This window comes from Microtus oregoni, unplaced genomic scaffold (genome assembly GCF_018167655.1).
Source record: "Microtus oregoni isolate MIOR12 unplaced genomic scaffold, Mior012 000011F_ref0000422, whole genome shotgun sequence".
In the NCBI taxonomy this organism is placed as follows: domain Eukaryota; kingdom Metazoa; phylum Chordata; class Mammalia; order Rodentia; family Cricetidae; genus Microtus; species Microtus oregoni.
This window is the reverse complement of record NW_024543070.1, coordinates 18,957,916-18,976,449: the sequence shown is the minus strand read 5'-3', so window position 1 is coordinate 18,976,449 and position 18,534 is coordinate 18,957,916. Positions and strand designations below refer to the sequence as shown.

Sequence of the window (18,534 nt, the reverse complement as noted above, 5' to 3'; positions counted from 1 at the left end):
GGCAAGCACTCTACTGTGGACCCACATCCCTATTTCTAGTCAAAACCTTATATCATTTTCTTTCCATGTTATTAGGTTTAATGTTGTTAATATTTTTATTTAAGCTTTATATGTGTATATTGTCTTTGTGTATACATGTCGCAGGTGTCTGGGTGCTTGTTGGAGAGGTCAGAATTGTTGGCTTCCCTAGAGTTGGAGTTGTATGCTTTTGTGAGCTGCCTAATGAGGGTGCCGTGAAATGAATTTGGAAGAACCGCAAGTGTTTTTAACTGCCGAGCCATCTCTCCAGCCCCAAGAGTAATATGTGGGTGCTTTTTTTTTTTTAAAGATTTATTTATTTATTATGTATACAACATTCTGCCTCCATGTATGCCCACACACCAGAGGGCGCCAGATCTCATTACAGATGGTTGTGAACCACCATGTGGTTGCTGGGAATTGAACTCAGGACCTCTGGAAGAGCAGACAGTGCTCTTAACCACTGAGCCATCTCTCCAGCCCTATGTGGGTGCTTTTTATTTTTTAAAGTATGAATTGGTGTTTTGCCATGTGTGTCAGGTCCCCTGTAACTGGAGTTACAGATAGTTGTGAACTGCCAATGGGTGCTGGGAATTGAACGGGGTCCTCTGGAAGAGCAGTCAGCGCTCTTTTAACTGTTGAACCATCTATCCAACCCTAATGTTTTTTCTTTCTTTTTTTTAATTTCAAGACATTGTTTTTCTGTTTAGCTTTGGAGCCTGTCGTTTAACTAGCTCGTGTAGACCAGGCTGGCCTTGAACTCACTGAGATTCACCTATTTTCTGCCTGTTGAGTGCTTGGATTAAAGGTGTGTGCCACCACCGTTTACTTTTGTTTCTATCTTTTTAATATTTTGAGTGAGTGAGTGTGTGTGTGTGTAGTATGTATGTATGTATGTATGTATGTATGAGATGTAACCCTGCAATGGTACATGTGTAGAAATCAGGACAATTTGCAGGAATTGACTCATTCTTACTCTCTCTCAGGGACTGAATTTAGGTCCTCAAGCTTGGCAAGTTCCTGTATCTCAGCCATCTTTATTATGGCCCAGGCCTCTGTCTATCTGTCTGTCTGTCTATCTATTTTATAAAAGTGTTTTATGTGTATGGGTCTTTGCCCTGCATATATCTGTATACTATATACATGCCTGGTGCCCGTGAAGGCTAGAAAAGGGTGTCAGATCCACTGGACAAGTTACAGATGGTGTGAGCCGATGTGCAGGTGCTGAGAATTGAACCTGGGTCCTATGGAAGAGTAGCCAGTGCTCTAAACCACTGAACTATCTTCATCCTGGGGCAGAAAAATTTTCAAAAAATTGTAATAATACAACAAAATACATAAATCCAACATACAGCTTGGTGAATTATATAACTTGGTAACCATTTAGAAAATTTCCTAAGGGTCATAGTTTCTAGGTATTTAAAGGATTTTGTCTCTGTCTCTCTGTCTCTCTCTCTGTCTCTCTCTCTGTCTCTCTCTCTGTCTCTCTCTCTCTTTCTATTTCCTTTTGAGGTAGGGTTTCTCCATGTAGCCTTGGCTTACCTGGAACTCATTCTGTAGACCAGACTGGCCTTGAGCTTACAGAGATCTGCCCTTCTCAGCTGGGATCAAAGGCATGGGCCACCACTGCCTCACTAAATAAAATATTGTATTTTGTAAATCATTTTCTAGAAGAGTTTTATCTTCAGTTTGGTGATGTTTATTGAACCTTAGCAATTACGTGTTATAGAAATTCAGCTCAGAACTGTTTGAACTTGGAAGAAATTTGAACCTTTGCAATCGGGATTCCTAGGAGTCTATCTCCTGAATTTAGTTATTGGTCAAAGATCCAGGGGCTTGAGACCATAGGATTCTCTTAACTTCCAGTTTTGCTCATTTGATTTGCCTCTGTTGTATGCACTGTGTACATATACTAGTCAAGATACCCAAAGCAAGATAGTCATCTTAGTTCGGTCATCAGCAGAAAATCTTTTCTTCCTCAGTATCTATAACTGGTCCAGCTTGATTCATGCTCAGTCTGGAACAGGTTTTCTGTTGGCAGAGGACAGTGAAACAAATCTGAATTCATCTTTACACCCCCCCCCCCCCCAACAAGACCCTAGGGGAGAATTCTCTAGAGGATCATGTGTACTCCATGAAGTGATGTGTAAGGGAAAAGGTGTTATTCTTGATAAGTGCTAGGATAGTCCTGTTAGATTTTTTTCTTTTGTAAGTTTAAAATGTCTCCTTTAAAAAAATATTGCTGTTGGGCCTGAGAGATGACTTAGTGGTTAAAAACATTTGCTATTTTTCTAGAGAACCCAAATTTGTTTCATAGGACCCACATTGAGCAGCTCACATTTGTGTGAACTCCAGCTCCAAGGGATCCAGCACCTTGTCTGGCCTCCGTAGGATTGTACACATGTGGAATATATACAATTCATTTTTCAAAATTGGTCTATTGAAGCTGTTGTGTAGCTCAGTGGTTAAGTGCTTACTTAGTACGCTATGTATCATATGTAAGTACTAAGTAAGTAAGTTTGATCTTTACAGCAGGGAAAGATTGCACTATTTGGTGCATGTGAGTGCTCTGAAGGCAGTGCTGACTGTAAATGTTATTAGTTCTCTTTGCTTTTCTTATTAATTGCAATTCTATTTCAGATGGGGTTGGAGATTGAACTCAAATTATCAGGCTTGTTCTGCAAGTACTTTTAGTTCTGAGTCAGAGACTATAATGGCCCTGGAATTCCCCACGTGTAGAAAGTTGACCTTGAATTCCTGATCATTTTCCCTCTGACACCACCTTGAAGTAACTGTTATATACTTCTCGGTCTGTAGGGTTGTTCTCCGGGTGAGCATCAGATAACTTAAAGAAACAGCAGTGTGAACCTTAATCTCTTCCAAATGGCTAGAAGGTGAAGAGAGGTGAAGAGAGTTTGTTTAGTAAATGGCCAGCAAATCTAAAGAGAATGCTTTAATATTTGGTTTGCAGTATTCCTCCCCACTTCATGTCTTTTTTTTTTTTGTAGTAATTGTCTTAAGATTTTAGAATTTCTTAAGTTCTGGCATTTGGGTCATTATTCCATTTTAGATAAACTTTGCTAAATAATGCCATGCATTGTAGAGATAAGATTTCAGCTTATTGGAAGCAATCAAAATTGTTCTCTTCTGAGTATCGATCTTTATATAGGTCAGTCCTTCCCTCTTCTCCTCCCTTTCTTTTTGAACTCACTATATAGCTGGTCCTGGCTTTGAATTCTTTTTTTGTTTTGTTTTGTTTTTCGAGGCAGTGTTTCTCTGTAGGTTTGGAACCTGTCCTGGAACTAGCTCTTGTAGCTCAGACTGGCCTTGAACTCACAGAGATCTGCCTGCCTCTGCCTCCCCAGTGCTGGGATTAAAGGCGTGCGCCACCACCGCCCGGCCACTGACTGACTTTGAATTCTTGATCATCTTCCACCATCTCCTGAGCTGTAAGATAACAATCGTGCAAAATATTACTGACTAGTTTCAAAGCAAGAAAGTTTGTCTATCAAAGCTCATAACTTTATAAACATAGTTATCTCTAACTACTCTTTTAAAAAAATTATTTATTTATTTATTACGTATACAGTATTCTGTCTGCTTGTATGCCTACAGTCAAGGAGAAGGGCACCAGATCTCATTACAGATGGTTGTGAGCTACCATGTGGTTGCTGGGAATTGAACTCAGGACCTCTGGAAGAGCATCCAGTGCTCTTTACCAATGAGCCATCTCTCCAGCCCTTGACAAGTGTTTCTACCTTACAATGCTGAGTCACTCAGCATTTGGGAAATGATTAAGGTTAAGTCAGTTCTGTTTTCAGATTGGTGTAGTAACTTTCTTCATTACATCTAGTAAGTTAGCTGATTTTTCTCATAGTCTTACTTTGAGTTCTGACTTGCTCTTTCCTTTTTCTCTTTGCTGCATGGGTAAAATTGTCCAGTTTTTTTCCTTCCTTTGTGTGTCTATCTTCATTCATCCTTTTATATATCTAAATCTGTTTTAAGAACATCCATTGCATTTCCTACTCTTCATGTGTTCCTAAGGCCTATGATTAAGTTAAAAAAAAAATGAAAAAAAAAAACCAAACAAAAAATTGTTCATAATGCCTCATGCCTCCAGTCTCATTGCTTAATTCTTTTCTTGCTCTTCATTTTAGTTGAAAGCAAGAGGGAAAGCAAAATACAAGTTCTGGGAACCATTAACTGGTCGTCACCTGGAAGCTTTATGTCTTAGGTTACATGTCTGTTTCAAACTGTAAGTCTCTAGAGTTGGTGCTATACTCTCTTTGACTTGAGATGTGTCAAGGATGCTGTCTGCTTCTGGATCTGTGCCCTTATGTGAGCATATGCTGCTCTGCAGAGATTCAAGTGCTAATGCAGCCAACTTGTAAGTGAGGAAAGAAGAGTGAAATCATTGAATTCTAATGTTTCTTACCATTTTGAAATTGTTCCTCTTTTTAAAGATCTGACTTGTTAAACTCATAAAAATAACACCCATTGAGATAATGCTTTTAAGTTGCAGCAGGTAATTTTACTGTCTTAACACATTTGTACAGTGTAGTAGGGGAAGTTACCCTAGTGTTTTGTTCTTTTTAATAATTCTTTTCTTTTTTAACATTTATTTATTTTATGTGTACATGTATATACATTAGTATGCTATGTCATGTGCTACTTGGAAATCAATGGACAACTTGAGGTATTTGGTTTTTTCACCTTACCCTGTTGTGTCTGGGGTAGGTCATCCAGCTTGATGATAAGTACCACAACCTGCTGAGCCAGCTTGTTGGCCTCTTAAAATTTTGAGATAGGGTTTCATGCCAACAAGACTGGTCTCCAACTGGTTATGTAGCAGAGGATGATCATGAGCTCTTGAACCTCTTCCCTCTTGTCTTCCCTAGTGCTGAGATACAGGTGTGCACCAGTGTACTGGCTTGGTTTTTATTTATTTTATTATTATTATTTTTTTGAGACAGACTCTTATTCTATAGCCCAGGCAGGCCTTAAATTTGCATCAGTCCTTCTACCTAAGCATCCCAAGTACTGGCATTACAGGTGTGCACAACCATACCCAGTTTAAGTGTTAACATTTGCCTTTGGCATGACTTCAGACGTGATGTTGCAGTAACTTGGTTTCTACTAGTTAATTTCTTAAAGAAAGTGATTCCAAGTTGAAATGCATGTTGTGCATTTATTTGAATGTGTAATCAGGAAGCAAGTGTCTCTCTTTGGAGTGTTTCTGAATAGCAGCAGGGCACACTTGAATTAGTAAGGAAAATGAGAACATGAATATGTGTGGTACTCTATTTTAATTTAAAGAAATATTCTGCCGACTGTAAAAAGTTAAAAATGTAAAGTTTCTTTCTGTGTCACCAGGGGTTGGGAGGAAAGTAGATTGAGAGGTTTTTTAGTATCTGTGGATTCAGATTTAAATAACTTGATATTAGTTCACTTTCAAAAGATAAAGTATTGTGAAAAGTGCCTGCCAGAGATTCTTGGAATTGTGTGTCATGTTTTCTGTAGTGATGATGTATCCAGGGCCCAGGGTTTTTTTTTTTTTTTTTTTTTTTTTCCAGATATCCATCAGTGAGTGCAAGGTGAGGGTGAGGGGATTGCCACTAGTGGTAGAGTGATTTCCTTACTTCCTTCTTTCTTGTTTCTGAAATTCTCTTTCTTTAGGTGTTGAGATCTTTGGCTTATGTTAAACTCTTAGGTATAGGATACTGTATGATAATGTTTTCTTTAATGTTTGCTTCTTGATACTCTGGGTAGAATGAAAAAAAAAGATGGTTCTTTTTGGGGAATTGAGAGGAAACAAACTCTTATAGCTCAGATTGTCATTGAATCTGTGATTTTTCTGCTCAGCTTTCTGAATATTAACATTATAGTCATAAATCGCCTTGCCTGACCTTAATAAAATCGTGTGTGTGTGTGTGTGTGTGTGTGTGTGTGTGTGTGTGTAGTAGGTAAGTAGTGGGTGGGAAAGGGAGGGAGGGTGAGAGATCTCCTGTACCCAGGTTAGCCTTCAACTTGATGTAGCTGTGGATGTCCTTGAGTGTTGCTGCTTCCTGAAATGTGAGATTACAGGTATATGCTACCAAGCCTGGCCAAAAGAATTTTAAGCAAAAGTTTGCTTTTCAAAAGCAAAACACCATCAAAAAGGAACAGCTATTATTATTATTTTGTACTGATTTGTTTTGATACTAAGAGCAAAAAAATAAATTACCTAAAATTTTGTAACAAAGGAATCATGTTTGTGGCTGGAGAGATGGTTTGACAGTTAAGAGCACTGGCTGCTCTTTCAGAGGACTCTGGTTCCATTTCCAGCACCCCTATGGTAGCTCAACTTTCTGTAATTCCAGTTTCAGGAGATCCAGTGCCATCTTCTAACTTCTGAGGGCTCCTTTATATACATGGTCGACATGCATATACCCAGACACACATACACATAAAGGAAATTAATTTGCAGTTTGTTTTCTGTGACTGTGCTTACATGGGTACATTGTGCTTGATTGTGCCTTTTTTTTTAAATTTTATAATTCTGAAAGATGTTTAGAATCCAGTTACTTTTTCCCTATAATATAATTTTATGAGTGTATAATATTTTTCATGGAGTGAGACAATTCAAATAATACACTATTGTACCAGCAGGCTATAGATTTTAATTTTTCCTGTGTATGTGTGTGTATGCTACAGTGAACTCCTGGACCAGCCAGTTATTTCCTTCACCGCCTGGGCTCTGTAGATGGACCCAGGCTTGGTGGCAAGCACTGTTACTCATTGAGCAGTCTCACTGGCCCTAAGGATTTAAAAAAATATTGTTAATGTTATTCATTTTTTATAGTTTTAGGCAGTTTGATAGACACAATGACGTATATAAATATATGTTTAAGTTTTAAGTAAAAGGCTGAAGGCAGATAATCAGATAAAGGAGAGGGAAGAGGTTTCAGGGCATTAAAATTCTGATGAATTAAAGAGAATAAATTGAACAGAGTCCTGAGAAATAAGATAGGTTTTAGAATTTTCTGATGTCCATAAAATTGATCTTAAAACAGATAATTTTAACATATTTAAGATGCTTAATATTACTTAGTTGTTTACCTGGGAGCTTCTGTCATTTTAACACAGGGCCCTTTTTTCCTGGTCTGCAAAAAAACATATCCAGATGATGTCTTAAATTTTTTTTTCTGTTGGATTTGACAATAACAAAAAGTATGCTCTCATAAAATGTTTCAGAAATGCTTTCCTAAGGTTCGCGTAATAATTGAATTTGTTTTCCTGCAACAGCTGTAAATAGAAAAAAATAACAGTGAGATTGGGTTTGCAGATAAACCACTTTACCTGTGGTTTACCCATATATTAAATATCTGATTTTTGTAAACCCTTTAAAAAGAATTTTTGAAGCCAGGAGCAGTGGAACATCCTTGTAACCTCAGCATTTAGGAGGCTCAGGCAGGAGGAGCATGAGTTTGAGGCTAGCTATAGACAGTCAATATTCTGGCACAGATTAGTCTATTTCAATCTTCCCTGTGGTGCACACATTGTGGTCCCCCTTTTCACTATGTAGCACTGATTCTTTTCTACCTGTTTAAATAGAAAGGAGAACAAATCTTATTAATAAAGACACTTGGGACAGGAGAACTGTAATTTGTAGCCATGTTCCTCTGCTGACAAAAAAAGGGGGGCACTTTTTCCCCCATCTCCCTCTTACCTTGCCCCTACCTTTTCCTGTGTATCCCCCTTCCTCCTTCCTTTTCCTGTGTACCCCCCTCCCCTTTCCTTCCTAGACTTTGAATATAGAAAAGTTATGGTCAAGAAGCAAGCTATAAGCATCTTTAAGGGGCTGGAGGGATGGCTCAGACATTAAAGAATGCTTCCTGCTCTTGTGACTTGAGTTTAGTTCTTAAGGAAGCACCTGTTTCCATGGCTCCAGCTCCAGGGCATTAGACATCCCTTCTTGCCTCCTTGTGCACACACAAATACACATAAATAAAAATAAGATATTACTATTGTTTCAGAAAAAATAATAAATTTTGTTTTTCTTGGAGTTTTCTTGGCATAGAGTGTGGGCTATGGGGTGTGAAACTGTTGATGTGATAGTTAAGTGAGGGAGATGAGAAATCCCTTGAGGACTAGAGAGAATCTCAGCTTGGAAAGGCCTTTTTAAATGTGGAGAAGTTGAAGTGGTTGTGTTGGCTCAGCAGATTAAGACACCTGTGGCTGAGTTTGGTTCTGGAATCCATATGGTAAAAGGGGAGAACCAACTTTGGCAGGTTGTTTTCTGACCTCATATGTAATGTGGCACCTGCATCTTCCAAATAACCAAGTAAATAAATAGATGTCAGCAAGAAAGCAGTGAAAATGTGGAAAGATTAAGGGTCAGTAAGGTGAGTTTCCCAGACTAGTAAATTGCAGTAGGACCAGGTCCGTTTTTTAGAAGTAACTTTCTGTGCTGTACAGGTTGAGTGAAGGAGGTAGCTGCTGCAACAGTTCCTGCTAGAAGCCAACATCTACTTTATGCTTAAGAAACTTGCAAACATGACTGTTCCATTTTTCTTTTTCTTTGCCATTTAAAACAGGGCTTCATATCACAAGCTGCCTGGAACTTGCTACGTATCCTAGAATGGCATTGAACTTCTGATTCTCTCTCTCTTTTTTTTTTAAATTTATTTATTCATTATGTATACAATATTCTGTCTGTGTGTATGTCTGCAGGCCAGAAGAGGGCACCAGACCTCATTACAGGTGGTTGTGAGCCACCATGTGGTTGCCGGGAATTGAACTCAGGATGTTTGGAAGAGCAGGCAATGCTCTCAACCACTGAGCCATCTCTCCAGCCCTGAACTTCTGATTCTCATGCCCTGTTTTCTCAGATTGTGGGATTACAGATATGTTGGGAAGGGGCTAGCTCTTTGTGTCAGAAAGTCAAGATCATCCTCAACTACATAGCTAACCTGGGCTACAGAAGACTTTGTCTCAAAACAAAGAAACCAACACACTAAATACTCACTATGAAAGTAAGCAAACAAACAAAAAATTTAGTACAGCATAGTAGATTCTCTTTGTAAAATGTGGGCAGCTCATACCTCTAATCCCAGCACTGTGGAGGTGGAAGAGGCAGGAGGGCTGAGAGTTCAAGACCATTTTCAAGTGTATAAGAGTTTGAGGCTACCTGGCATATATGAGACACACTTTATTTATTTGTTTGTTTATTTATTTTATTTATTTATATTTTGGTTTTTTCGAGACAGGGCTTCTCTGTAGCTTTGGAGCCTGTCCTGGAACTAGCTCTTGTAGACCAGGCTGGCCTCGAACTCACAGAGATCCGCCTGCCTTTGTCTCCCGAGTGCAGGATTAAAGGTGTGTGCCACCACTGCCCGGCACTTATTTTTATTTCTTGAAAAATTTTTGTGTGTGACAAAAAAAAAAAAGTTAAAAAAAAACCGGGCGATGGTGGCGCACGCCTTTAATCCCAGCACTCGGGAGGCAGAGGCAGGCGGATCTCTGTGAGTTCGAGACTAGCCTGGTCTACAGAGCTAGTTCCAGGACAGGCTCCAAAGCCACAGTGAAACCCTGTCTCGAAAAAAAAAAAAATTTTGTGTGTGTATGTTTTTGTCTGAATGTATGTCTGTGTACCACTTGTATGCCTGATGTGCTTGAAGGAGGTAGAGGTAATCTGACACGGGTGTTGGAATTTGGACTGTGTTCTCTGGAAGAGTAGCAGCTATCTCTCTCTCTGTCTCTGTCTGTCTCTCTCCTCTCCTCTCTCCCCTCTCCCCACGCCCCCCCCCCCCCCTTTTCCGAGACAGGGTTTCTCTGTAGCTTTGGAGCCTGTCCTGGAACTAGCTCTTGTAGACCAGATTGGCCTCAAACTCACAGAGATCTGCCTGCCTCTGCCTGCCGAGTGCTGGGATTAAAGGTGTGCACCATTACCTCCCAGCAAGTAGCCAACTCTCTTAATCATTGAGCCATCTTTCTAGCCTGAGATACCTGCCCTCCCCCCCTTTTTAGGTTTAGGGTTCAAGTTAAAGAAAGAAAAACCTAGCCACTTCCTTTTATAATTATCTATCCAACTTCTTTATCTACAGCTGTCTTTATAAAGTTTGGTTGCTTTCAGGGGATATAGTTAAGGTAATTGAGTCTTCAGGAACGTCTTCATCTGAACCCTGTTCTAATAAAGGGCCATGGGCTTATTTTTGTTTCCTCATTAACTGTTATCTTTGATCCAGAAGAAAATGTTTTGGGGTAATAGATACGGCATCCTGGCAGATGATGTAATAGAAGGTTCTCTATTTTTAAAACTTGTAATCATTTTTGCTTTTTTATGTTTTTGGTTTGTTAAGACAGGGTCTCTCTGTGTAGTTCTTGTTGTCCTTGAACTCACTATGTAAACCAGGCTGGCCTCCAACTTAGAGATTCACTGTCTCTGCCCCCTGAGTGCTGGGACTGAAGGCATGTGTCACCACTCTCAGCAACTGCTTTTTTTCCTTCCTTTAATTTTATGTGTTTGGATGTTTTGCCTGCATGTATATCTGTGTGCCATGTATGTGCCTGGTGCCCTCAGAGGCCTGAAGAGAATGTCAGATCCTCTGGAACTAGAGTTGCAAGTGATTATAAGCTGATCCAACTCTAGGCTTGAGGAGGATTCTGACATTGGAACTCAGGTCCTTGTCTCACAAACACTTTTACTCCTTGAGCTGCCTTGCCAGGTACAGAATTCTCTTAAGTTTAATCTCCTTTATATCTTAGTAAATACCACATGTGTTATTATTGACTAGAAGGTACTGGGAAAAAGAGAGTAAGTCCTCAGTTTTTATTGTTGACCATGTCATCTGGGATAGCCTTTTGTTGATCTGTAGGAAGAGTGCTTTGAACTCAGAAATGCACTGTAAAGACTTAACTGACGTCTGTTATTTTCTTATTTTGAGACAGGGTCTCATTATATAACCCTTCATATCCTGGAACTCACTAAGTAGATCAGTCTGGAAGAAATACAGCTGCCTGATTTTCTAGTGCACCATCACTTGATTTACTTTTGTTTATTTGTTTGTTTATTTTTAAGATACAGGATCTCATGTAACCAGTCCGGGGTGGAACTTCTTATATATTCAAAGCTGACTTTATAGTTCTGTTTCCCTCTTGAATCCTGGGAGAAAATTATTTTTATTGTTTATGTATTGTAGGCAGTGATATATAAAGAGGCTTGCATGTCATGGCATGCGTGAGAAGGTCAGAGTTCAGTTTGTGGGAATTGGCTCTCTCCTTCCATTATGTGGGTTCCAGGGATCAACTGTGGTGGCAAGTACTTTTATCTGCAGAGTCATCTTGCTGATCTGGCTTAATTATTGACTCATTTTCTGTTTTTAATTTTACAAAAGAAAGTGCTTATTAAAATCTCACTGGGCCAAGGAGAAGGGTCATTAAAGTGCTTGTACTACAAGTGTGGTGCTTGGAGTTTGGATCATCAGAACCCACGCAAATGTTTGGATGGGTGTGTTGTGCCACTGTAGTCCCAGCACTGGGAAGGCAAGGACAGAGCTCCCCAGTAAGTTGGCTAGCCAGATCAGAGCGCTGAACTCAATGGGTAGACCTTGCCCCCACCCCCACATGTGAAAAAGAAAATAATTTTAATTATCTTACTGTCATGTTTCTTTACAGGGATGGCCTTTAAGCAGTCATTTGAACTTGGTTCTGCTAGAGGCTTGTTTGTATATCTACTCATCGTTTTGTGAATTTAGAAGTTGTTTTAATTAATTGTTGGGTTTTGTTTATTTCCTGGATTTTGGGGAGGTGACTGATAGGGAAACTGGGTGAAACTTTTTAGCCTGCCAGCATTGAACCAGAAAGTCTTCTGCCTCAACCTCAGGAATGCTGGAATATAGTTTTGGGCCACCACACTCCGATGTTCAGTGTGACTTTCATTTTTTTTTTAATTACTAAAAAGCACCTGTCAGGAGATTAAAGAATTGTTATGGCTGAAAGCTAGAAGATGCCGCAATTGATACAAGTTTATCTAATTTCTTTTAGTTGTTTGCTGTTGTTTGATTTTCTAAAATTTTTAATATTACCACTGTGCCTGACTGTCACTTTTGCGGGGGCGCGTATATTATCATTGAGTTGAAGAAAGACATATTTTTAAGTCTTTTTGTCATATAGTGTCTAGTCACTTTCTGGGTATTTTGTTTTATCAGTGTTATATGAGAATACTTCACTGTAGTACAAACTGAAGGGAGAAAAACAGAAACAGTACTCTTAAAATGCGTGTATATGTGAAATGAGTGTGCGCTATTTTCCCTTTAAAACAATTAATGGTTTTCTGAGACAGGGCTTCTCTGCCCAACAGCCTTGACTGTCCTAGACTCTACTTTTAGACCAGTCTGGCCTTGAACTCATAGATATCCCCCTTCCTCTCGAGTGCTGAAATAAAAGGCGAGTGCCATCACAATTTTTTAATAAATAAATTATTTGGGTTAATTTCTGCTGGTTTTGTGTTTTCATTTTCCTAAATAGGGGATCTGATGAAGAGTGCCGCTGGGGAGTTTGCAGATGACCCGTGCTCTTCTGTGAAGCGAGGTAACATGGTGCGCGCAGCTCGAGCTTTGCTGTCTGCTGTTACCCGGCTGCTGATTCTGGCTGACATGGCAGATGTCTACAAGTTACTTGTTCAGCTGAAAGTTGTAAGTTTGGGTCTATATCTCTAATTTCCTGTTTGTGTCATAGTGAAGGTGATGCTGTCCATACTTAGTTTAGCATTAAGATTTAATTTGGTTTTGAACCAGTGATGGCTTTATTCAGTTTCTTCTTTATGTCAAGTAGATATAATACTCTACTATAGGTCACTGTTGTCTTGGTTTTACTGAAGAAATTGTAGCAAAGGTGTTCTGACTGTCTTTATAATGCTCCTTGTATGTTTCTGTGTATTGCTAGCATTCTAGTATTAGAAGACCAAAATATAAACTGGTTCGGGGCTTCCCACCTCCTTCTAAGCACTCGGGTAATATGAGGGTATATCAACAACAATGTGATTGCTTGGATTGTTTTCTGAATAGTTGTTAAAGAAGGCAGAGTCTTAGAATTTATTCATTTTATTTATAGATTTGTCTGGTTTTGTTTTTGGGGGTTGTGTTTTTTAGGTGGAAGATGGTATATTGAAATTGAAGAATGCCGGAAATGAGCAAGACTTAGGGATACAGTACAAGGCTCTGAAACCGGAAGTAGACAAGCTGAATATTATGGCAGCGAAAAGACAACAGGTACAAGCATGATTCGCAGACATTTTGTAATATTATTTACTTACTTAGCTTCCTTAGTTCTTTGTCTGTTGAGACAAGGTCTTACAGCCCTGGCTGACCTGGAACTCACTATGTAAAACAGGCTGGATAGTATTTTACTATATCCAGTGGAGAAGACCTAGTTTGTCTAAATTTTCTAATGGTATCATTACTTTTCCCCATTCATGTAGTTTCAATAAGAGCTTAAATTAAGAGATATCTTTTCAGCCTGGCTGCAGTGGGGCATGCCTTTAATCTCAGGACTCGAGAGACAGAGATAGGCTGATCTCTGAGTTTGAGGTAAGCCTGACCTGTAGAGCGAGTTCCAGGACAGCAGGGACACACAGGAAAAACCCTGTCTTGAACTCCTGCCCCCCTCAAATCTTTTTAGTATTGTGCCAAAGCAAAGCTATAATTTTCACTCAGATTTTCATAATATGTTTGCTTCACATAGTTCAAGGCTGTTCTTAAACTTACGATCTTCCTGTCTTATGCATTCTCCCCAATATCTGAGTACTGGGATTAAAGGCATGTACCAGGACATTTGACTAAATTGTATTAAGCTAAACATAGTATCAGTCAAGAACTTGTGTCTAATTGTAGAAGCTTAGTATAAAGTAATTTTGCTTTAGTTTTAATTTTTCTGTGCCCTGAGTCCATTAGGAGTTCCTCATACTTTAGCAATTCTCAGTCTGTATGCCTCAAACCATTTGGCAAACCTCTAGCTCCAGAAATATTCACATTACAGTTTAGTAGCAAAATTACAGTTATAAAGTAGCAATGAAAGTAATTTTATGGTTGGGGTCATCACATATGAGGATCTCTATTAAAAGGTGACAGCGTTAGGAAGGTTGAGGACCACCGATATACATGATATCATTGTATTAAAGAGAAATATCAGTAAGTGTTAAATGTTCTTGAAATAAGATACCAAAAAAACTTAGTTTCTCTGTGTCTGATTTCTACCCTTGTTTGCCCTCTGCCTGCCTTAGGAATATGTCCTGTCTGGATGTACCCATGAGCTCACTTTTCTTGAGGTTCCTGTTGAGGTTTGGCCAGTGGAAACATGATAGAAAATCTGAAGAGAAAGGAGAATGAAGCTGTGCTTTGTATAGGCTCTTCCCTGCTGCTGGTCTTCGGTCACTAAAAGGCACTCTCTGTAGACCTTGTTTCTAAGTTTTGGTTACTGCCGGCTCTTGTTCCTTCAGGCCTGGTGTTCCAGTGGCCTTATGTTTTACCCTTCACTTATATCTTTTTTTGTAACAGTCATTATTTTAATTCTTCATTATATTGCCTTTTTTTTTCCTGTTGAGATTTTGAGTGATACAAGCTTCCCAATTTCTTGGGTTTCACCTTTTCACAGATTATACTTAATTTACCCTATCCCATCCTGGGATGGAACCTAGGGTCTTGGCAAGTGTTTTACTCTCAGCTACATCCCTAAATGTAGTTTGCTTAATTCTTTTTACCTTTAGATTTTTTTATTTAGCTCATGGTTCTGAAAGTTTGGGATGTCCAAGAGCAATGTGCCATTACCAGCAATTGAGAAGACCCTTCTTACTACATTGAGCCAACAGAGAGCTTCCTTTGTCAAAAATGCTCGGGTCTCTTCCTTGCCTTACAAAGTCACTAATGTCACCATTGGGGTTACACTTTTCATGAAGTATTTAATTTCTGTTTGCTTCCCAAAGGCCCTACCTTCAAATATTAATGTGATTTTTGGCATTTTTTCCAAGATATTAACGTGGGGGTTGGGTACATTAATACCATAGCCAGAGTAAAGGTGATGGCAGAGGTAAGGGGTACACCTGTGAAGCTTTGTAGAGTATAACCTGTGCCTCATTGTTAGCTATGGTTCCTCAACATACAGAGTATTTTGATGTTCAACTGTCATCTATTCTTATACAGAAAGATTTTTGAGATATTTATAAGAAATCAGTGCCTCTTATTCCTTAGCTAATCTGCATACTCTGACTTGCATGATTGTTTTCTGAAACACTCCACACCTGTTTGGTAATGGTACTGTTGGTGTTTTATTTGTTTAAATCTGTACTGGTTGGGTTTTTACCAGGTACCAGGTATAGTCATTTTTATGCATAAACATCTGATCAAGTGTGTCTATGGCTACAGTTCTATATTGTTTAGAGGGAAACAAGAAGAAACTTACACTTGAATTTCCAGTTCTTTTAGTAGAGTCATGTTAGATTACTTAGAGTTTAGCTTTTATTTCTTATTTACAGTGCATGGGATGAATAAGTCAGTAGTTTTTATAAAGTAGTTTTTCCTCTGTATGTTTTCTGTTTGTCCTTAGTTTGCTTGTACTATAACCAGATTGGTGAAGTTGAGAAATCATGACACAATCTAAAACACAGAATTCTTTTATAAATTAACTTGTCATGCTGCTTTATAGCTTACTTTTCACCAAAATTTGAATTACTAATCAGCACTGTATAGCTTGAGGAATACTTAGTGATTGATTTATTCATATTGCAATACTAATTAATACCCACATTAGTGCCCATTTTACTATCTTATAACAAAAACCCGTACAAGGTAAAAATGACTCTAAAGAGAGAAAGTAGAACTTCAGCAACTAGGATAGATGAGATTTGGTTGTTAGTCCCTTCATTGTTTAAAACTTATCCCTAATGCTTGGCAAATGGCAAATGAAAAGTTTGTTCAGAAAATGCTCACATGGAAAAATTCCGGTTATTTAAGTATCATCACTAGTCAGTACTTATTATACTTTATTCTTTTTTTTTTTTTTAAAGATTTATTTATTTATTATGTATACAACATTCCTTCCATGTATGCTTGCATGCCAGAAGAGGGCACCAGATCTCATTACAGATGGCTGTGAGCCACCATGTGGTTGCTGGGAATTGAACTCAGGACCTTTGGAAGAGCAGGCAATGCTCTTAACCACTGAGCCATCTCTCCAGCCCTATACTTTATTCTTGAATGATCACTAACTCTCTAAAGTCACAGGACTTTGTTTTTAAAACAGCCTAATACAGTCTTTGGAAAGTGGAAGTTTCTTGTCCTAGACTTGTCAGTGACTTAGGGAGGTCGGGTGTTGGTATCTTATTCTGGTGCCTGTAAATTTTAGGTAGTCATAGGCATCTCTGACAGCCTTTGTAAGAGACTGAGCTTTTAAGCACATAGGAATGCTCAGGATGATTATACATATAAATGTTTAAAGCGAACAGCGGCCCTAGGAGGCTTGAGGTTTTTGATGTTGTGGTGAGAGCAAAACATTCAGAAAACGCCCACAGGATGTGCATGCCACATGTTTAAGGCATAACTTGATTCCTTTTTTTTTTTTAACTCCTAAACTGGTTGGCCTAGTAGCTCAGGTTTCTTATTAACTCTTATAACTTATATTAGCCCATAATTCTTGTCTATGTTAGCTACGTGGCTTGGTACATTTTTCGGCCAGGCAGTCACATCTTGTTTGCTCTGTGTCTCGGTCATTACTGCAGACTGAAACTTCCCTCTTTCATAATTCTTGTTGCCCCGCCTCTACTTCCTGCCTGGCTACTGGCCAATCAGCGTTTATTAAAAATAATACAAGTGATAGGATAAAAGACATTGTCCCACAGCACCCCACCCCCTTTATTTAAACAAGAACTCTGGATCTAATATCCATTGTTTAGCTTTTCTCCTGACCATTATTCATAACAACTTGTAACCAACATTCTAAACAAAGGGAAATATCCATAGTTCATTTTTTGGGAATGTGGGCATGGTTTTCCAGGCTACTTACTGCTGATTGGGGGCGCTGATAATCTTATGAGGACCTAAAGAAAATTTTGAATTATGGTCAGGTTCTGAATGGAATATTCTGTGAGGCTTGATTATCTCAGCTAGAGGTCTTGAAACTGTTCTGGATGTAGAACTCAGACATATGGGCCATCTGCTCCTATTGGAGATTTCTCAGGGGGGTCTTCCTTGATCAAATCTGATTTTTCCTAATCCAGAATGAATCCACAGCCTCTCATTTCCTGTGGAAACAAAAGCAAAACCTCTTCTCCAAAGGAACATATCTTTTGACTTAAATTTTGAAGTCAAGGCATTTTCAAAATACATAGGTTAGATTAATCCAGCAGTATTTATAATCAAATGTCTTTTAGCAGCTTTTGCTCTTTCCTCAGCCATCAAACAATTTAAAGACAACACAACAACATACAGTATCCAGACTCTCTGTGTATTTTTCATCTTTACGTGGCTTTATTTTAAACTCTATTTCTTTTAGTTTTAATTTTTGGCTTTTGAGACAGGGTTTCTCTGTGTATCTTTGTCCTGGAACTAACTCTGTAGACTAGGCTATCATTGAACTCACAGAGATCTGCCTGCCTCTGCCTACCAAGTGCTGGGATTAAAGGTGAATGCCACCACACCTTGAACTCACAGGGATCCTGTCTGCCTCTGCCTTCCAAGTGTTGGGATTAAAGGTGTGTGCCATCACACCTAACTACTCCCTTTTTTTCTTTTTTCTCTTAAGGACTTTATTCCCCCCCCCCCAAGCCTACATATATTTTTAAACACACTATAAATTGTTCAGTGGCTTTTCGTCTTTGAATCTATCTTTACTGTATATCTCTTTTTTTTCTGACCACATGAGTCTTTAATTTGTTAAGCATTATTGCTAGGATTAAAGCTGTGGCTTTGATGGCTGGATATCCAGCCCATTCCTTAGCTTTTTGAGATTATAGCCTCATGGCCTAGGTACTAGCCAGAGCCATGTTTATTGCCACAACTCTATGGCATTTCAAGGTCCCTGCCACCAAAAAGCATGTGGTTAGTTTTTCATTAACACCATTTAAGTGTTTCGTGGCAGGACCTCTTAAAAGAGCTGCAAGGTTTTGCAGCTAAAGCTGAGTCAGGAAGCCTCTCTTAAATGAGAGCGCTTGCCTCTAGCAAGCAGATCCCACCCGAGAAAGTGCTGTTATCAATAAGCCGTGCTTAACTCTATTCTTTTCTGTCTAGAATTATTTCCCAAAGTCTGTCAGGTTTTCTGTGGATGCAGTTGTCCACAAGTTGGGCACCATTTGTTGACCGAGGTTTCTGTCCCACCCAATCCTGCAGTCATTCAGACCCAAAGAAATACATAGAGGTCTACATTAATCATAAACTGGTTGGCTCAGGCTTCTTATTAACTCTTATATTAGCCCATAATTCTTGTCTGTGTTAGTCATGTGGCTTGGTACGTTTTTTGGCGAGGCAGTCACATCTTGCTTGCTGTGTC

The 18,534-nt window shown here is 39.0% G+C and overlaps 1 protein-coding gene across 1 annotated transcript in view; it reads left to right on the top strand.

Annotated features, from left to right (window-relative positions):
- Positions 1-18,534, top strand: part of LOC121453178 (catenin alpha-1) — a 135,445-nt gene that overhangs the window by 36,083 nt on the left and 80,828 nt on the right. The window contains exons 4-5 of the mRNA XM_041659708.1: positions 12,526-12,692; positions 13,149-13,268. Of these exons, the coding sequence (XP_041515642.1) occupies positions 12,526-12,692; positions 13,149-13,268 (287 nt within the window). The remainder of the gene's footprint in view (positions 1-12,525; positions 12,693-13,148; positions 13,269-18,534) is intronic.